This window comes from Rattus rattus, chromosome 12 (assembly GCF_011064425.1).
Source record: "Rattus rattus isolate New Zealand chromosome 12, Rrattus_CSIRO_v1, whole genome shotgun sequence".
In the NCBI taxonomy this organism is placed as follows: domain Eukaryota; kingdom Metazoa; phylum Chordata; class Mammalia; order Rodentia; family Muridae; genus Rattus; species Rattus rattus.
The window spans coordinates 30,705,878-30,728,199 of record NC_046165.1 but is presented as its reverse complement, the minus strand read 5'-3'; the positions used below and the strand labels follow the sequence as shown (position 1 = coordinate 30,728,199).

At 38.1% G+C, this 22,322-nt stretch overlaps 1 protein-coding gene across 5 annotated transcripts in view; it reads right to left on the bottom strand.

Moving 5' to 3' along the window:
• Pcdh9 (protocadherin 9) overlaps positions 1 to 21,857 on the bottom strand; it is a 1,039,432-nt gene extending 1,017,575 nt beyond the window's left edge. For 2 of the 5 annotated variants that reach the window (XM_032917239.1, XM_032917238.1), the window contains exon 1: positions 18,643 to 21,854. In XM_032917239.1, the coding sequence (XP_032773130.1) occupies positions 18,643 to 21,678 (3,036 nt within the window). In that variant the 5' untranslated portion in view covers positions 21,679 to 21,854. Of the gene's footprint in view, positions 1 to 18,642 lie in introns of all 5 variants that reach the window. The other 3 variants (XM_032917237.1, XM_032917242.1, XM_032917241.1) reach the window with 3 other exon arrangements.
• Between the last annotated feature and the right edge of the window lie 465 nt (positions 21,858 to 22,322).

Here is a 22,322-nt window from a genome sequence, read left to right as displayed (position 1 = left end):
TCTTGTAGGACCATGACAGGTTTGGGGTTTTAATTTGGAGTGGTATTGATCAAGCGACCCCATGAGACATATTCAGAAACACAACAGACAAAAGGTAAGGATGCTATTCTAAGGATGGGCCACCTTTACCAAATGGACTACAAAAATTTGTTTAAATGACTCTCACTATGTGATCTGTGCCTTCAAATTGACCACCAATTAAACCTGTAGCATTAGTGCTCAAACGTTTTATCAGAATGGATCCAAGGTAAGACCGAACCATAAACCAATCTGATTTTTGTCATTTTTAGGATAGTATGTTGTATCTTACAAGTTCAATATGTGACTGGAATAAAATTAGAACACGTTATCAAAATTTTAGCAAGGGAAGAATTAAGCAACTGGTAACATGGTATTATAGAAACATGTAAAGAAGCATTTTTAGTTTTCAGGGATAAAACTCGGAAACGTGATCTAAGAAACTAAGAACTAGGGGGTTGTGGAGGGCAAACAGGGAAAGGAGATTTTACATTTGAAATGTAAATAAATGAAATAAGCAATAAAAAGAAACTAAGAACTAAAAATATTATAAATAGTAAAATGAATTATAATGTACTGTGTTTAAATGGGTGTGTGGATATATCTTCAGTGTATGACAGAGTGCGTTGGGGAGACCCAGGGTGATGCGAGCTGGCAAATTTGTGTTGTAGAGGATAAGGATTGGTGTTTCTTGAGTACTTAGAGGTGAGGGTGAAGTGAAAAATTAAAAAGAGAAAATAACAAAACCGGGAAAGGAAAAAAGAGGGAAAATGTGAAAAGAAAGGAAAGAAATACGAAGTGCCATCTAGTAGTAAAGTGAGACCCATTTTTTATCATTCAAATCTGATCTTCTCTAGACCTTTCCCCTCACATAGAGAGTTGTTTACAATAAGAACAATTACAAAAGCTGCTCTATTCAGCGATGAACAAATTGCTTTAAATTCATTGTTAAATTCTACTCTTTCAACAAAAGAGAGGAACAAAAGTGGCACACTAGAATCCTACTGCTTAAAAGGTCCGCATGCTAACCACTTCTTTCACTATGTACCGTTTGTGACTTTTCCGTGTAAACTGAAAAGGGTCGCCCAGGACAAAGGTAGAGTTGCACCACCGTTTCCTGTGTACGAAGCAAAACGAGAAACGAACATCTTTGACTTCAGATATCGCTACTCCCACTACTGCCTTTGGTGTAACGATACCTACAGGTACACTACAGTTTTCCTTTTTAAAATGATGTGTCTTTAAAAGAGTGATAGAGTGTTGCTTAGAAGGTAAAAACAAGAACAGACGACTGGAGAAGCTGTCTTAGACTCTCCCCACTTCTTAACCCCAAGCCTGTGGCACATCATTTGCTCTCGCATAGTTGGAGATTAGAGCAAACTTTAAGAGCATCTGTATAGTAGTAGTTGGCTCTAGCTTACCACGTGGTACATGTAAAACTGCTAAGAATAGCACATAGATAGACACCCAGGGAAACTAACTATTCCCATGTTCTGGTGCTGGAAAAAGTCATTGCACTATGATTTTCTTACAACCCAAAGATAATACTGTCAACCTGAATATTGTAATCTCTGTATGAAAGACATCAACACCCTCTCTACTTCCCTGTGAGGTCAGATTATATTTAGCTGAAATTATTGTAGATTATTGTGAGGACTTAGTTATACATGTTGAAAAGCATGTCCTAATTTTTAACGATGGCTAATCATGTCAAAATAATCAATAATTGGTTTTAATAGCAGAATACTGATAGCATTTTATTTATAGTTAGCCTTTCTTTTTGAAAGACTTCTGTGAAGCTATTATGGCTATGCAATGTTGTTTTTGTCTAAATTCCTAATGAATTTATTTCCTTTCCAGCCAAAATATTAGAAAGCATAGTCCACCCGAGTTCATTAGGCTACAAGCATCTAATTTCAAATGAGATCGTATGGTTTCATCTCTTTGTGCTTCTACAATGGAGAACTGATTTGATTAATCACAGAGCTGTGATCTGCCCTATTGTTCCCAGAATGGCTCTCTCTGACAAAGACTCCGTGAACTCACAGAATTTTATAACTTGACTGTCCGTCTTCTTATCTTGTCAGAGTCTCTTTACATTTTATTCAAGCAATTATAGCCCCCCCCAAAGCTAAGGTATATTTAACCCCCAGACCTACTTTTCTCTTAGTCTAATCTTGTGTTACCTTTGTATTATTTATAATTTGTCATTACATTCATTATTGCTTTTAGGCAATTGGGTGATTTTAGTAGTAGCAGCAATCAGGGATTTGCAAAATGTGTGGTCACCTGCCTTCTATTCATTGAAAGTATAATGATTACGTAGAGCCCAGTGATTGGTTTTTTGGCCATTGCCTAATGAAACTCATGCATGTGCTGTTCAGTATTAGTAACAGCAATGCCATGTCTTCTTCTGGGGACAAAATAGTTAATACATCAGTAACTTGCCCTTAAAGTCTTCGATCTTCTCCAACGCTGGATGAGGAAATCATAGAGGTGATACACATGCTGATTAAATCACACAATGCTATGATGACATTTCTCATATTGTTTTTGATATGATGACACATACTACAACTAAATAAAAACACTGGAAAAGGCAACACTAGGTAGGTAAAATGTCCCACCCCACTACCAAATGGGAGACTCCTGTCGTGAAGGAAGGCTTTCTCCGAACAAAGATCTGGGGTATCGGTAGTAAAAAAGACTTGCAGAGAAAGAGACAAAGGCATTAAGATTAGAACCCGTGAGTTGTCACCACTGGATATATATAATCAGAACCATTCCATTCCTGTACCTTATTTCCAATTGACACTGGTCATTGGAGACAAAAAAGTACTCATTGGACTTTCAGGCCAAATTTATTTTAAGATCACTTTAAGTGAAGCATTATATTATAGGGGTTTCCAGAGAGTTACTGACATCCATTGTTTTGTTCTGAAATCTAACACAAATGTAAGGTATTAAAAGAATGGCTTGATTCCCACGTATTGAAGCTTACAACAAAGCTTTCTCCAAAGTGCCATATTCCAGCATCACGTTTCCTTGACGTGCTGATGGAACTACACCGTCAGAAAATAATATACTGGATCCACTGAAAAGTCCCTGAATTCAGGTTTCCTTCTGATTTGCTTGCCACATGTGTATGTCATTCTTGGTTCAAAGCAGAAATGCCTGGGCATTTTGAGGAAGGCTTATTCCGAGCCTTTCTTAAAACATAAAAGGGGGAACTTAGAATATTATTATTAGAATATTAATATTATATTCTTTTAAATTATCTTTAGCTACCATGTGGCATTGCTGGAACTATAATTCTCCCATCATAATCAAATTCTCACAAAGAAGTTTATGTTCATGGCCAGATTTTCTTGTAATTGTAAACATGTTTTTTTCTTCATCAATCAATTGGCAATTCTAAATATTCTGTAATTTCATTGTATAGTTTTAGATGAACTGTGGGGCCTATAATATAAATGAACATTACTTGGTTTAGTTTTCCTAAGGTCTGTACTGTTAGCTAAATCAGTCAAAACTAGAAATGTTTTATATATTTTTATGCCATACACTATAATAAAATTATCTGTTAAAATATTTAATTTGTCTTCATGACTAAAGAAAGGTGAATCATGATAAAAGTAATATACTAAGAAAAACTATTACAGTTCCATTTCTATTTTAAATTGATTACATTTTAGTTATTACAGTGTACTCCAATTGTTTGCTGAGGTTTTCCATTTTTTAATTGTATTTGGCACTGTTGGGATAAAAACCAAGGCCTTGCATATACACAATAAGTCCCTTACCCCTAAACTGCACATCTAGCACTACACGTTCATTTTGTGATTTGTGGTTTGGGTGGAACAAAAACTTTTAGGGTTAGAATGGAAAGATTTAAGAAGATTACTTCATGAGGATAAAGCCATTGGTTTGCTCTACATGGTGAGGGGGCAGTGAATGGTCATAGCAGCAGGGTCAATAGTGGGGCTTTCTCACAGTCAGCAGAGACAGAGCTCTGGGACTCACCTCTGATTGAATGTTCTGGGTCCATGTTAATATAGATTTGACTAATATGAACATCTGTCAACTGATAACAGGAAGAAGTAGGCCAAATGGATGCTGGGTAGCACAAGGAAGCCAAGGAGCGGAGTGTCCTTAAGACATTTAAAGGCCGTTGCTTAATGTTTGTTAATAAAATAGAAAACTGTGGGCCTGATTATGTCATTTTTCCATCTAAATTTCTTGCTAGAGAGCACATTCTCATAGTACCTAGCAGATTTTCAGTAAAGGAAAAGTAAATTATATTACATATGACTGAAACCAAGTAGATACATTAATGCACAGCAAAATTTTGAAGATATAAATTTATATGTATTGAATTTAATAATCACTTCTGGATAATTTTATTTATTAATGCAACACAGGAATAGAAGTAACTGAGAAAAAGCAAGTACCTGAAAACATATAAAAATGAAAAATTGGTGATTATTGGGATTGATGTTGCAATTGGCCTAGGCTAATTACTTTGAGGAGTAGGTGACAACAGAGAGGGACACACACGTGGCGTGCATGTCAACCTCTGTTTAGATGCACCCCCCTGATTGAATTCACACTGTCCTGTTCACTGGTCTTAAATTAGTTTACCAAACTGTCAATATTTTCATATTAATAAAAAGTGAAGTACAAATTTTTATAGAACTGCTCATACTAATTTGCTTATGGTTCCCAAAAAAACTTATTTATATTTCAATTAATGTATTTAATTAACAAGTGTGTTTTACATTTTATTCCTGAGCTCTGAATATTTTAACAGGTTTCAATTTTGTAGTTCATTTAATTATAGTAATTACTTGGTGATAGTTGCCTAAGCAGCCACAGAACAGTTGGAAAGATCCTTTTAGAGTTAGGCACCAGCTTGGTGGTTATCAGAGAAGTCTAATTGCAATTAAAATAGAACATTTTCTGGCAGGGAAGGTTTTTGTTTTTTTCAAATACATTTGCACAAGAATGCACAGGTGGGGACCTGTAGCTTTTCTTTTTCATAAAGCAGATATTTCCACTCAAATGATACTATAATTGTGGGAAGGCTTCCTTACATAAGGACATGCATCCTTATGTAAGTCAGTGTCTTAGAAATGAATGAGTTCAAGATAACTCTCTGCCTTGCCTGGATGTAAAACCCAACTGTGACATTTCCTCCTGTGATGACAGCAAAACAAAGTTTCAGGGTGTGAATGTTTTCAATGTTAGGATGAAACATGTATAATGAAGGTCCCCTTCGTTTTAACATGGATGGTATTGCACTGGTCCCCTGAAATATTGCAATAAATATTCATAAGAAAATGGACTTGCCCGAATGACAACCATCTGGAGGAAAAAGCCAATTAGACCAAACATATATACCAGCCAGCGTTTAGGTCTGTATTCCACGTCTATGTTAAATGGATGGCCTTTCAGCGGCGAAGGCTGAGGCCTCCTTCTGTAGAATGCTGTGACTTGAAATATTCCCTGCAAAGATATTTCTACAATGTGCATCTTCATATATATTTTTTAGAGCCATTGTCTAATTTGACTTGGATCGCTACTCGACATTTCCAGTGTATACAACGGATTTTGTGTGATGGCTAACACAGTAAAGAGTAATCTTACACAGTTGAAAAACTGAGGTCTTACTTGCTATATTCCATGAACATCTTGGCCTGTAGGAGGAATTTGGGCTGTAGGGACAAAGGAGTTCATTTCATTCTAAATTAACTACAGGATAAACTTAAAGCTTGTAATCCTATAATTAGAGTAATATATCTTAGATTTTTATTGTCTCCTTGAAAGATCAGATCTCCTCGAGCAGTTTTTTTATAAAAAAAAATGAGAGACTTGGAAAGTATATTTTAGAAAAATGACACCGTTTAAAGCTGAGACTTATTTTTACATAAGGAAATTTTGTGATTAAATTCACTGAAATACTTTAAACAAGGCAATTCCATGAATTAAAAAAAATATCTTATTGTCTAATCCCATTCATGAAACACAGTTGAGACTGACAACATATATATAAAATTACAGAACAAATAAAAACACAAAAGGATGTGTGTATGTGTGTTTATGTGTGTATGTATATGTGTGTGTATATATTTGTGTGTATGTGTGTGCATATGTGTATATGAGTGGATCATATAGCCAATATTCATAATTCTTCAATCAAATAATTTTAAAGCGTCTAAAGGACTAGGAGACACTACTCTGAAATAAGTTTTGGTATAGATGAATGAAAACACGATGTAGTTCACTAATTTACAGAAAAGGTGAGCAATGTTTCCTTGTCAGATTTACACCCAGGAAGTATTAGAAAACAAAAAAAAATCATATTATTTTCTGAGAGGCCAAGTGAGCCTGTTCCTAGACTATATTTGTGATCATTATGTGTAATGGAATTTAAACAGAATTGCTGAAAGTCTTCCCTAACGAATGAGGAGTGGATATTAACGTGGACACCTTGAATCAGACTAATGTCATTGTCATTAAGCTGTGTAGTAAGCACAGACATACAAATAATGCTGTATATAACACGTATAAACTATATACTGTATGTATGTATGTATGCGGATGGATGGATGAATGAATAGATAGATAGATAGATAGATAGATAGATAGATAGATAGATAGATAGATATCACATATAACAATACTAAGAGACGCCATGAGAAAGCTATATATTTCAAATCCAACAATGACGTCACACCCTTGCACTGCATTTTACCATTTACAATATGCCTGATTGATTGTCCTTTGGACTGTTTCTATGTTCTTTTGCTTCTTTTTTTTTTTTCGGAGCTGGGGACCGAACCCAGGGCCTTGCGCTTCCTAGGCAAGCGCTCTACCACTGAGCTAAATCCCCAACCCCTCTATGTTCTTTATGTAGCAAGAGTGAAAAGACTTTATTGGACAACTAAAGATGACATACTGTACACCTGAAAACCTCATCAAGTGTGGGACCGGAAATAATGTCGGTGGACACTCATGTTAGTGCGAAACATGAAGTCCAATGAAGCTGTACACATAATTATGGGTTTTCTCACACACTAACAATAATGATTAATAAATACTTTTATGTTTTTTTTTGAAGTCACTTACATGATACTGGCTTACATGAAATTAGAATCAAACCAAAGGCCAATCCAACACTTAACCTAGGTGTGGTCAAAGCCAGAAAGATACTAAAATTTTATTGTTCATAATCAAGGTCACAGATAATCAATTGAAATTTGGCTCTATTAACTTTCTATATGGTTAATAAAACTAATTAGTAACAAACTTCCATTATACTTTGCTTCAATTTTAAATCACAAATTTCCATTTTATCTTGAAGCTTTTAGCTATTTAAGAGGAAGGGAACTATTTTGCTCTAGGGTATTAAGAACTGGAATCTTTGTGTAAAATCCTATTGTACTATGTTTTTATACTTTGTCTTGATTAATGTTTATCTTATCCACACACTCACAGACTGCAAATTTGAATCCTCAGGCATTGATAACTCGCTCATAGATCAAAATATATTATTTTAAAATAAAAAAAAGTAGTAAAAACTTTTGGACACAGGGCTTCTATCATCAATTTGGCAAATTCTAGAAACATGATCCATATATTCCCAGGCCTTTCAACTAGTTTGCTTACACGGTAGATGCCGTGACTTCGACAGAGATGCTTTCTAGGCTATGGACTAATTGGAAGCAGGAAGCAGCAGGTTTCAAATGATTCCAGCTGCGTTAAGAACTGACTGTGCGACCGGTTTGGTTTTATATGTTGTTTTGTAATAGGAGTGATGGGGGAGGTGAAAATCCCCAGGTGGGGGCCGCTCCTATGGGTAATAGACGAAGAACTACATTCATAACAAGTGCTAAGAGGAACAAGACGGTTTTAAATGTGGCGAACAAGTGAAACAGGTACAGGTAAAATACAAAAAAAAAAAAGAAAGAAAGAAAGAAAAAGTGAAGTATTTTCACAGACAAAATAATGAGCAATAAAATCCAATCTAGGCATTTTCTGTACTGTACTCCATGTTGTTACAGATCGACTCCTTACAACTTCTAATACTGAAAATGATGTTTAAGGAAAAGTAGATGAATGCAAGTTATACCTACAGAAAAATTTTCAAAAATTACAGGATAACAAAACATTGATAAGCAAAATTAAAAGAGCATCCATCTATTAAGTGGATCAGGTTCCTCTGTCAGTGAGGAGCTGCTCTGCTTAGACAGAAGAGACAGAAGACAGTTCTGGAACGGACTCCATAGCGGGTTGATGTTTCCTTCACAACAATCTTAATAAGAATGAGATTGTCCACAGCACAAAGAAACCAAGGGCCCATTTCTACTGTCTAGGCAAAAGCAATTCTGTATTAATAACCACAACATTTTCATATAGTAGATCACCCAGTCATTTCTGCTACGACAAATATCAAATTATTTCTATGGTCTCCAATTTCTTAGCTGCAAAATGAATTAAATGGGTCAAATCATCTCAAAGGCACATTTGAAGTTTCAGCATGCAAGAGTCCTCTGAGTTCTATTAGACACTAAATTTGTCTTTCTAAAATTAATATAGTAACCAGACACTACATTAATCACTATTCAATTATTATTTTGCTTCCTTTTATAGAGCACTTGTTAGATTCTTGTGCATTTTCTACCTCACTAATGAGTGCGTTAATGATACTCGCACGGTACCATTGCTGGATGTTTTCATATCTTTCTCAAATGCAGAGGGCATTCTATTTTGAGGAAATCAGTCAATCGATATTCAATTTAAATATCGTGATGGTCAGTCCTGACCACCAGCCTGTTAGAATCTAGACTTGCCGTGGAGAAATACCTTCGAGTGTGGTTCTAAATTAAGGAAATCCCAAAGATTGGAATCGCAGACGGAATAAAGAAGAGATGGCTTGCTGGACACAAGCATTCACTTATCTCTGCCTCCTGCCACAAGATGTAATCTGACCAGTCGCTTCATGGCCCTGCTGCTGTGCCTTTCATTTCGTGATGAACACTGCTCTCAGACTATGAACCAATGTAAACTTTTGCTTTCTGCTGTAACTTGATCTTGTCCATATTTTGTCACATCAATGAAAAAAAAAAAAAAAAAAAGAAAGAAACCACTAACAATGTGGAGACCCAAAGAGAGGATTCCTCATCCTGGGTTATGTCTTTCGCCCTTTCCATGGTTAATGAGAGCCTTGGTATATAATGTAATGGACACACCTAGTATACATAAGAAAAAAACAAAGCATGATGGCTAAGACAAATATGGTGGGAAAATGTAAACAGTGCATAATAATGGCTGTGTCTTCTCACACAGTTCTTATAGACAGAATATAAATGAAAAGTATAATGCAAGTATTAAGCTCAATTACAGAACTCTCTCAGGAGATCTCTCGGATCGTCTACTCGGTTCACCTCTGCCCTCATGTAGGGATAAAGAAATGTAAGTGAGTCATATTGACACTCTGAGGAACTCACTATAGCTCCCTTAATGATTATACTGCAAATAGGAATGCTTCAGTATGTGGACTACTTGCATTGACATTTAATACTAAAACCAGGTCTGCGCTTTCTACCATACTGGCTATTTACCTAGGGTGGGCCTATGTCAGCTGGAGAGGATGCACAGTTCTGCCAGTAGCAGATGGTGCTGCCGGAAAAGTTTAAACCCTGAGGATCATTGCTCCTAGTACTACCCAGAAGTCAATGACCCTTACCTCAAGCAAAATTTAATTGTCTAAAATAGAGATTTCAGGTATCAAAATGCTTTTGTCAATTTTCACCGTATTTAAAAAATAAATCAATGAAATTAACATACTTTGCTGTCACTGCATTTGCAACAGGGTCTTACTGCTGAGACTGACTGAAAGGAGGAGCTTCAAATCATGCTAACACACCATCATACTTATTTTAATTTTGAGGCAAAAATATAGGCCATTTTCACATAAACCCTATCACCTTTTATGCAGGAAATTTGAATATGCTGAGACAAAACATTCTTATCCTAGACACAACAAAACAAAATATTATTCCTTATCTTTAGGACAAACATGAATGAGGACAGACAAATGCTGACAGTAGTGAATGAAATATTAGCTCAAAATACAGGGTCTGTATGGTATTTCAAAAAAGGAAGGGCATGATACGAAGTTTATGAAGCACTTCATGTATACTGTCAAGATATTTACCTGTGTGTGCATGTGTATGTGTATGTGTGTGTGTTTGTTTGTATATGTATGTTTGTATACATATCATGTTTATGGTAAAGAGATCTATAGAAAAATATATATCATTTAAAATCAACCAAGATATTGAGAAGCTAAAAGTACACACTAAATAATACAAATGAATGTCTTCCATCTAGTGATTAATAAGACGTAGAGCAAAGAGAAATTGCTGGGACGAGTTCACTCTCAGCTGATAAAGAGGAAAGGCCATTGTGACTCAGGACTTCCAATGTGAAAATCGGTTCAATGACATGAATATATGACCCAGGAGGGCATCAACTCACATCTCAGAACTCACTCCATTTTGTCTCCATTTGTCACTTGCACCATCTACACAGCCTCCTGCCGAATCCTGTGTAGCTGAGCGTTTGAAAGGCCTCAGCATGCAGCTGTTATCACACAGAGGCCCAGATTGGTTGTATCCTTGGAATCCTAAAAAGCACTGGTTTCCTTTTTCTCAGAGACGATCTACTACAAAACTACTGTCAGCAGAAGACATTTTCTTTCTTTGAAAGACACAGCTTCATCTCTTAAGCCTCCTGCTTCCATTTCCTCCTTATTGATGTTTGTTTAATGAGGAAATGGGGGAAGAACTAAAAAATCCACTCTCTGAATTATAATTGCCAGTCTTTTGTTTCCCAAACTAATCATCTATGATGAAAAGGGCCAGCCACTTGGCCATGTTCGGATTGTGAGCCACACATGATTAAATGGAAAAAAAGGCATATACGTAATCATTTTGAAATATGTATGGCTATGTCTACCAAATTATACGTAAGCAGGCGAACCTGCAACATCAAGTGTTTGAGAAGTGCCAGCCATCTGCTCCACACTGTCATGGAGGTAAATATGATAAGATCTATCCATACCTGGACCAAAGAGCCATGCGATTAAATATGCAATGTTTGTGAATGAAGCAGAAACGAATTCTAACAAATTTCTTGAGAAATGATTCGAGATACCTAGGGCTTTCTTTCTTCTTCTTTTTTTTTTTTCTACAGCCAGAGCAGATTCTAGTCACAAACTTGAGAGTGTTTCCGCAGGGGTGGTGATAGCCCAAATCAGGGGCATCGGAGACACCTCCAAGAAAGTACCAGCTCTCCTCCATCATCTGTTCTTCAGAACCAGAAACATCAAAGAACAAACTTGTCCATTCTAAGGCATGCCTGAGATTTTCATTCTTTTGAATACATCCAAATGTGTCTGCATTGGAAAAAAAAATAGGCAAACCTAATTCCCTAGGCTATAAATCACTCTAATGTGGAGGGAAACGTGTTAGCTGGTTGTATTACAAAGCCTTTACTTTATATTTAATAGGCACCTGCAATTCCAGCATTATACAAAGCTCTCTACTTTGCAAATCTTTAAAACCCCACTTAATTTTCAACACTGATTTCCTGCAATCTAAGAGCTTATGAAGGGTTCACTGTGTTCATACAGATCTATGCAAAATGCGTCGGGGCTTCCTGGTCTGTGTTGGCATTCATTTGGAGGTGGATCCCAAACGTCTATCACTGGCATGCTTATTTCCGACTAAAATAAATATTCTCAGGATGAACGCTGAAGATTAAGAAGAAAAAAATGAGGCCAAGTAAGTAGCAGGAGGGCAGGCATGCGCAAACAGTCACTCAGTAACCACTCTTCCTAGCATGGCAGTGGAAGCTTAAAGACTCAAAGCCCCCTCCACCCATTACTTCCTCAGTATTCTAAAAGGGATTAGAGAGTTTCTTAATCAACTGCTGAGAGATTGAAAAGGGCTTGGAACTGGAGGAGTGCAAAGCTGCATGGTACTAAAACACAAAGATGGTTCGATAGCAAGAACTATGGAAGAAGAATATTAAATCGAAGATATTATACAAGCAAGAAAATTTGACAAAAAACATCATTCTTTCCTATAGGCAACATAAGTAAAAGCCTGCACACATTAGTAGACCTGGTGAAATTCTATGTGGGAATGATGTCTAGCAAGAACACCTCTTTCCTTGCATGTGCTGGAATAATTTGCATGGAGTGAATAAGAAGAAACAGTCAGATGTGTTTTGGGATCCTGCCTAGTTTACACCATCACTGCCCGATTAGCTTGTACCACGTCAGTCATTTACAAAGCAACACATGCTTGTGTAAGTACTCATGAAGATGATCAGAGGTATTTCACAGGTCTTACTGGATATACAGGTAAAAATAGATTTCTAATGCATGCCCTCAGGATTCTGGCTTCTTTTGAATTATATATTATAACCTTGAAAACTCTAGTAATGCTGTCTCTACTCTTATCTATAGGAGACACACTCATTATAGAACAAAAAAATAAGTGCGAAATACTTAAAATTTAAATATCAGACTTTTTAATCCACTTTCAGTTATAAACACTCTACTATTTAAAAAGTTGTTTAACTCACACAGGAGCTTCAAATTTTAATGAATCTTGGCTTATGGAAAAAAAAGAATGTAAATCTAAAGTAAAAACGTCAATCACAGTAATATATCTTTCAAGTTCTATGTTTCTGGAGACTGACAGCCCAATAGGATTGTATCAAACAAAGGCAAAAAGGCATGTGTTCCTTTCCAAATGAAATGTTTGACAGTTTTAGCAGTTATCTGAACTAACAACTGATAAAAATTTAAACACTGGAGTGTATGTATCTCCTCATATACATGAGGAATTCTATTTCTACATTATATCTATAATTTACTTCGGTAGTGTTATATACTTCACATAGGAATTCAGAAAGAGCATTACTTGAAAATGAATATTAAGACATAAAAATGTCCATACTCTATCATTTTTAGCTACAAAATAAGCTACTATGTAAGATACTTCCTCAACAAACTAATACTCTTAAGACGGCAGCTTCTAATTTTACCCTACCTCATGGAAACACAACACTACATGCAGAAAGGCTTATGCCTTAAGGATTTTAAGTACAAGCCTTGAACAGTCCAGAAAAGAAGTGTTTTCTTTGTTTTGTTCATAAATACACAAACACTAAGCCTTTACCTCTAGCAGAGCCAAACCAGGAAAATCAAATCAGGAAATGCAGAGCAGTGCTGTGCAAACACTTAGCCTTAGACAGATGGAACAACACAAGATTAAGCTCTTGACACTTGGTGGGAATCCAGAATCCTCTATCCAAAGAACTTAGAAAATAAGTAAAGCAGGGAATAAAAGTAATTGCCAAAACTGAACTTACATGGAAATATGATCTCAAGAACCCACTCTCATACCTTACACTATAAAATAATGTTCCAGAAAGATAACACATTAAATTCCCAGTTGTAATATTTGGGCTGTAATTCATAGACCTGACGTGAGTTACAATGGATTGTAAGGAAATCCCACTGTAAGTTTGAGTTCTTTCATGCAACCTCAGTATTCTATTTTTTCTTTCTTTTAATTTATGCCATGCTAACAAGAAAATTATAGCCTGCAATTAAATAATGACGGTGTTCACATATATATACATAAAATAAAATGGAATATTGTCATAACTACAACATTTCCAAGATGGTCTTTATTTTCAGTACCAGGATATGAGCATTGTGCACTTGAGGTCAATGATCTCCCCCTGCACTACACCTACAGACTTGCAAGGTGATTTTAATGATCCGCTGTCTGTTCATTCTCAATGTGGGTATGCATGGTCTAAACCATGCGAGATAAGAAAGCATGATGGGTAGGTAGAAGAATATTTTAGCTATAGAAATCCCCTGCCTGTTTATAAATACTATGTACATAATTGCACCCTAAAAAAGCCTGCTTAATACAATGGCAACTTCAAAAAACACCTATTTTCCTTACTATTACTAGGAATTAATGGCACAATGTATATTGAGCCTCCTAGGATGATCAATGGGAAAGAAAATCAAATGTCCCAGTTAAAAATCCTAGAGAGGAGGTGGCCAAGATGAACCACTAACTCGTCCTTACCTAGGAAGTCTAAATCAGTCTCCAAGGGGTTATTTTTTTACATCCTACATATGAGCCACACCGCATCACACCAACGGGAGCTATCAAGAGAGAGGAGGAGCACTACAGTTCACAGTTTTCAAAATCGCTTGATTTTTGAGGTAGGGGTCAATTTTCCACGATGCACCATGCACACTCCTGCCTGCATGTGGTTCTAAAATTCAGAAGATAAAAACAGGCTTCAGTTTCTGCCTTTGCTCCCTTCACTCTCAATTGCCTTTTATTTTATTTTATTTTATTTTTTGTCTTTCTGACAGTTCTAAATACCAGCTCTGTGACTGCCTTCTGTGTTCCACATGTCATAATAACATTGCAGAACCGATTGTGGTGGATTACTCAAAGACGAAAAGTAATCACAAATGTAATATAGTATCTCTAAATGATCAGGACCATAAGCAATTCTCTTTGCAACTGTAAAAGCACATACGTCCGCTGGAGTACAGTTTGTCTACACATTTCCAATGTATAAATTCCTCAATCTATACATAAATGTGCATCTGAGCAAATACTTTAAAACCATAAAACGTTAATGTCAGGATGTTTTAGCTCTGAAATGAGCATTTCATTTAGAAAACTAAATCTGGCTGTTTACTCAGAACCGAACTCCGGTGGAGTCGTTATAGATTGTTTGATGACTTGAAGAACTTGTCAAATGTAAATAGATCACTGTTCTTTATGTTAACATTTTCATTTATCCCCCACCCTCCCACTGGAGAGAACAAACCACATGGGATCAAGAAAATTAATTCCCCAAACGCTGTCAACCAAGTTGGGAAACAGCAATAAACAGCTTACTGTAAGCCTCCAGCAACAATAAAACAGCTGTCAATAAGTGGGCAAAGTTGAGATGTGCAAAAACAGGTCTGTTGGATATGATGCTATGAAAAGAACAGGAGAGCATCTCAGTTCTGATCCACTAATGCTGACTCTCAAGGAATGGTCCTTAGACGAGCAGAAAGCAGCATCATCTAGGCATCTAGTGTTAGCTAGGGACGTTTGCAGTGACCCAGTAGCAGTTCACCAGAACTGGTCTAGATAAATACCAAACTCTGTTTTAAGAGACTCTATTGATTTTCAGACATAGTGCATTTGAAAATTCATATTTCAAACCCTATTATATCCAGGATAGCTTTCTTTCTTCTTTTAGGCAAAAACAGAAGCAATTTGACTGTGGAGTGACCAGATGGAATTTATAGCATTGACATAATTTCAGTCTGCAGCAGTGAAGTTTGCTTTGATCTTTGGATGACCCTTTGCCTAAAACTATATAGAGGACACTATGAAAGCTCTTTTCTAAAAAAAAAATGTAGTGGCAGAATAAATGACAGAATTGTTATACTGCAATTTAAAACAGCTTAGTAAGATAGAGTCAATACAGGGATCGCATTTACAATTACCTCATGCATTACGTGCAAACACACAGGAAAAGGGAAAGTGTCGGACAAACTAGGAGCCACTGCCCCACAGACCAGCTTGGGATGTAGAAACAAGATGTTGCATTTTCATGAGGACAATTCAGAGTAGTGGTACTTAAAATTTGGGAACCTTTTACTCAAAGGTCTGGCACTTAAACTAGCAGCATGACGTCAAAAGGAGTCCGGTTAAAGCCAAGACTTACAAAGTAGCAATAAATAAATTTGGTAACCTTCTAGTCAAGAATCTTCCAGTTTCCAAACCTCAGCAAGCATCACAATGTCTAAAGGAGTCCAGTTAAAGTCAATCATGCCCACTTGAAAAAAAAAAAAAAAAAGAACTTCCTATGTTATATAATAATCTATAAATTCACGTGACAAAATTTGTAGTAATAAAACTTATACTTTCAATGTTGTAAAGTACAGGAGCTGAGATTGTATAAGGGCTCCTAGTTGAAACAGAGGAGCTAAACAAGATAAAAACACCAACCATTTGTTCTGGTTTAACCAAAGCATCTTAGAAAGTTATCATAGAGTTCGGTGAATAAGATTTTAAGAAGCTATACATAATTTCCCTTTCATTAATAGAAAACACCCTCTGCCTTCAATATTATAGCTATGCCTCTGTCCACAGCCATCCCCACTCTAATGATTTCCAAGACTTATTTCCTCATGAGTGACTGCTACGTTTTTAGTTTTTTTTTATTATGAAAACTACCTCAGAATGTATACAAGAAAGCTACAGAATGCCTGCTCATGGTCCAAAAGTGTGTCTGAAACATACCATAGTTGCAGTCTGTGAGTTACTCAGTCTCCTGTCAGCAAGATTATGTCATATACAAACAAATGTCTTTATAACAAACCAAGCTCCGTGGGAAGATCTTTAAGAAAACTCTGCTGAAATACATCTGCCTACTATTTGTGTCTTTGCTTATATTTAAGCTCAATAACTGGAAAAAAATCAGAAGAATTTGGCCTGTACCTTGCTGGCAATTCCCCTACACTGAGGTGAAGGGGTTGATCATATGGGAGGGTAGACAGGTAACTCTCCTTGGGAAATCGGTTTCAGATCTCACAGAAAACATTTCTGCTTACACTGGTTCTTTTCAAGGAATGACAGAAAGCGCACCACATCATTTTTTTCATTGAGAAAGAAACTTCCTAATAAAGTCCATTTAGTTTCACTGGTTACTTTTCTTGCCATAATAAACTATTAAGCAACTTTAAGAAACCTCGGCTATGTTCGGACAATTTCCAAATATTTAACACCACTCTCTTCTCAAGCACTGATAAAGTTAACCTGAAACTGAGTTGTCCTGACTTTCACTATCAACTAAAAGCCTGAAGGCTTCCTCTAGGACTTCAAAACCATTTTGTTTCTTTGACGTTCTTTCACCTTGTGTTTCTCAGTTTTACTCGAATGTTCCTCGACAATGCTCTATGTGTTCAGTATGTCAAGTGGAGAGCTTACATTCATAATAATAATTATACCGAGTATTCTTAGAGCGCCCGTGTGATTGACTGATTAAATCACTTTTATGCCTTATTCTCCTGAAGCCCCAGACTCACTACAGAGCAGCTACTGGATGTAAAAGGGGAAACAGTTTCCATCAGAAACACTACTCTATCACAACTTCAGAAAACAAAACAAAACAACGACAACATGAAAGAACCCTTTTCGATTCTCCCAAGTCTGGTCAAGATGGTTCTGTGAACTTTGCTTTACCTGATTTTCTGAGATTTATGTTTTTAACTGGTTAGCAAGGTGGTGGTAGATGGGCCACCAGCAGAGATGGACTCCTAACAGCAGAGCTTGACTTCCAAAATCCTAGCAACTTGATGTGCTGAGAGCAACTCACTAAAGAGCAAACAAATGAACTTAAAAGCCAGTTGCTCCAGAGGAACTATCATTAAATAAAAGGTATCTTTGGCTGTACTACCAAAGATCCTTCCCTCCCCCTCCTCCTAGCTACTGCAGGATTGGCACCTGGCCAGCACAGGGGACATGATACCCTAGTGCCATCTACAGGCTATTATTGACATTCAAATTTCGTGGCAACAGACAAGCACCAAAGAAATAAATTAGACAGCGCTGCATTTAAATCTTTATTAACAAGGAATTATTAGACCTAAGGAAAACTAATTCTGGATTTGGTTGAAATATGAGTTTCTCAGCCTCTTAATCTCTCTTCACACGGCGTCTTTCACAGTTTAAAATGAGTTATGACAGATCACTTATGCATTGCTAAGATGAGAAAGTATTTACAATGGAATCCTTTTCTGTATAAATTAGTAATATTAGAGAGAAAGCATTCCTTTTATTTCCCTTTTCTTTTCAAATATGAACCATTATGGACACTGAAAATCGTTCTAAGAAAGATCCAGCTTACTATATTACAATAAAATAACTTGAAATCAAGGAGTAGACTTTCTATATGGCTTAGATGCAATCAATCAATAATCATGTGCTTCCCAGCTGATGTACATATAATATACTACTCTCTTTTTTTACTGTATAAAAAAAAACTGTAACCCCTTTATCGACCACAGCTCCAGAGTGAGTGGTGTCAGACCTTCAAATGTCATTTAAACTTGATACTTGAAGGTGACTTTTTATATCAAAAGGTAATGTGAAAATCTTGAAGTAGGTAATTTGGAAACCCCAGGAGCAGAATTGGGCAAATCAGGATGGGTTTTCTTCTTGAGCAAACATTATCTCGGGACATTTTGGAATAATTTCCTCTTTTCATCTTTTGCCATTTGAAGGAAACTGGGAGGTTAAATATTCTCAGAACTCAGAAATTTCAAAGCTGTTCTAAAAATTCTTGACTGAGCCCCAGAGGAATAAAAAAGGGGTCAAGTTTTTTTTTCCTCCTTATAACTAAGCTAAAGTTAGACCAAAAAACAATACACACAGTGGCACGTTAATACTGGTTGACTGGGCACTTGTATGCAGTACTTATAGACCAGTAAAAGTGCTCGTTTACCTGTCTGGTGTGTAAGGGGCCCTTTGTCTTGAAGCCTCCTTGGGAGCTGCACTCTGAGGCACTGAAGTGATCTGAACTAGTGGAGGAGCGTTTGGAAAGGGTGTCGCAGCCCCCAACAAAGGTGTTGTCCAAAGGGAGCTCTTGAATGACGTGGTGCTTTTTCACGGAAACTGGAGTGTCTGGTTTGAGATGAAACGCAGGCTGTGGAGAGGCAGATTTGTAGTGCTTGGCCAGGTCAGGGCTGTTAGGCTTGAAGGTTGTTGGAGGGGCCGGGCCCCAGTCAAATCTTCCTATACTCTGTTCCTCTAGCTCAGCAGGCAGGCTTATGGTCCCATTGATAGGTTCATGAACCGCATCATCAGGTTTGGACTCTTCGATAGTCACAAAGTTCAAAAGAGAACTCTTGGGCGACTTTCTTTTCTTCCGTTTCTTTTTCTTGTTTTGTTTATTCTCCTGGTTTGGGGACATCCATTCAGCACCTTGTTTGCTCCTCTGAGCAGCCTTGAACCTCGACGCATGGCGACAGCGCACCAGCACTGTGACAAAGATCACGACGATGACGACCATGGCCCCGGCCACGATGGCAATCATGATGGTGAGATAGTCCTCGTTTTGATAAGGTTGACCACTATCTCCTATGTTCCTGTCCAGCGGGGTCTCCATAGTCCTACGGATCAAGTCATATATATACGAGGCGTTTCCAGCAGTGTCGTTCACGTAAAGAAATACAAGCACAAGCGTGTGCAAAGCCTTAGGGTACCCCAGGTCACTTATGTTGACCACGAGACGGTGCAGGCCCACGTCAGTAGGTGCCGGCTTTTCTTCTAAGGTGATATTGCCCGTTACTGGATCAATCCGAAATAATCCTTTGTTGTTCCCGCTCACTATGGTATACTTAAGTTCTGCATTCATCCCGGTGTCAATATCCACAGCAAAAACTTCAGCAACCACGGAACCAGGAATGGCTGAGAGGGGCACCAACTTAAAGGAGGTGTTGGATGGTGGAGAAATGACAACTGGACTATTGTCATTGACATCCATGACATTGATAGTTACTTTTGCAGTAGAGGACCGAGGTGGCTGTCCTCCGTCAGTGGCTTTGACATCAAACGTGTAGGAACTCTGCTGTTCTCTATCAAAGGAGACATTGGACTTTATGACTCCCGAATAGGGATCCAACACGAAATTTTCATTGTCGTTTAGGATGGAAAGAGTCACAGCTTTATTCTCGCCAGCGTCCTCGTCTGTCACTGTGATTACCCCCACAGTACTATACTTTGGCAGATTCTCAGACACAAAAAACTGGAAATGATTATGAGTGAACTTGGGGCTATTGTCATTCTCATCCAGAACAGTAACTATCACGGCTGCTTGGCTCTGCAGGGGAGGGGTCCCGTTGTCCCTGGCAGTTACTGTAAAAATGAACCGCTCTTGTTCCTCCCTGTTAAAGACTCTGGAGGCTGTCAGAACTCCTGTCTTTCTGTCCAGATCAAAGAAGGAGGCATTCGGTCCAAGCTGATAAACAATGTCTGCATTTTTCCCACTGTCTTCATCCGTAGCACTAATAGTTGTTAAGTATAACCCACGTCGGTTGTTTTCAGAAACTGACAGCTCAATTACAGGCTGGTTGAAAATTGGTGGGTTGTCATTTTCGTCCTCAAGCTTAACCCTTACCAGGGCAGTCTGATTCAAACTGGGCTTCCCAGAATCAGAGGCAACGATTTTAAAGCTGAATTCTTTGGTGCCCTCATAGTCCAGCAGAGACGAGGTCTCTAGCAGATACTGGTTGTCATACACTGCCTTCAGATGAAATGGGACCTCTCTTTCAATAAAACAGATCACTTTGCCATTCACATCCGTGTCCTTATCTGAAACTGTAATTAGGGCAATCTTTGTATTGACTGGATCTTTCTCAGAGAGATACACGGTGCCATTGATGGGACTTATAATGTACCTGAGGTCTATGTTTGGAGGATTATCATTTACATCTGTGACATTGATGGTAACGGTGGCTCTGGCAGGAGTGGAGCTGCCGTCACTAGCCAGCACTGTCACTTTGTGAATGGCTGTCTCTTCCCTATCTAAGGACCTCTGAACTGTAATCAGCCCAGTTGTGTTATTTAAAGCAAAGAGTCTTTTGGTTGCAGGGGCGACCTGGGCACCAAAGATGTACCGGATTTCAGCATTGCTGCCTATGTCTGCATCAGTAGCATGAAGCTGAATCACAGAGGTCCCCACAGGAGCATTCTCTGGGATATGCACTTCCATTTGACCCTCTTTAAACACTGGCCTGTTGTCATTGACATCACTTACTGTGACCTGGAGTATGGCCGTGCTGGATTTCTGTGGAGTGCCCCCATCCTCCACTTTGATTTTCATCACATAGGTATCTTTTTGTTCTCTATCCAAGTTCTGCTGAACGATCAATTGCGGCCACTTTTCTCCCTCCGGAGTTTCCACGATATCCAGTCCAAAAACACTCTGCCCATTCAGCAATTCATAATGCTGTACCCCATTGAAGCCCGTGTCAGGGTCTGTGGCTGATGGGATTGGAAAGCGACTGTTGATCAAAGTGTTCTCTGGGATGGAAATATTGATGACAGGAGACGGAAACATGGGGGCATTATCATTGGTATCCTTGACAATGATCTTGATTTTGATCAGTCTGAAAAAGTCATTGGGGAGGATCACCACCTCAAGTTCAAAGAAACACTCATTCTCCTCAGCATAAGAAGCTCCGGCACAGAGTTTCTCTCTGTCTATCCTGTTGGAGGTTGTGAAAATCTCCCCAGTGCTACTGGATACTTTCACCAGAGGGGCATCCCCAGCTTTAGAAACCAGCCTGTAGACAAGGCTGGCACTCGTCCCTGTGGCAGCGTTGATGTGAGAAATATTCAGATCCTTTGGTATATTTCCTATGGGCACATTTTCGGGCAATTCCTCTCTAATCGTATAAATAAGTTCTTGAGCTATTGCGGAATCCAGCCTTAAACAGGCAATCAGAGCAGCCAACAGGTAAAAATCCCTCAGGTCCATGATAATGTCTTTATTTTCTTCCCTTGGATTTTAGAGTTTAAAGGTTCCCACTGAGGAATGATGCACGGATTGCAAGAGGAAGTGTGCATGGACCGGAGGAGGAGGAGGAGGCATTACATCTCATCTCTTATGTGGAGACACAGCCACTGTCAACACAATTGTACAGACAACATTATTCTTCGGCAAATGAGAACACGGTCACCAAAACATCGAAGCACACTGTCCCTGCCTATTAGTAAACATGGCAGTTTGCTGTGCCACAGTTTGCAAGTTAACTCTGTGGTCACATCCCTGAATAGCCCCTGCTTGTTGCATTTGCCCAGAGAAAATGAAATTCATCTACTTTTGAATTAAGGACAGCAGCAGCTATTTTTACCTGGATTTCCCCCCAACCCCCACACTGTTTTTTTTTTCTCCCACAACACTGTTTAATTCAAAGCATACATTCTTGTTCCCCCTCAACCCCCGTTCAATCCCCTTCCTGGTCTCTAACCCACCTCCCCTAGTTGTTTGAGACTGAATTGAAAGACCTCAAGTATTTAGGTACGATTGCTGCCAACTGCTTTGTCACATGTTAGATATGAGGTGTTTTCTTCTCTGCCACACTGAGTCATCTCCTCCTCTCAAAAGACTGCTTTTTTCCT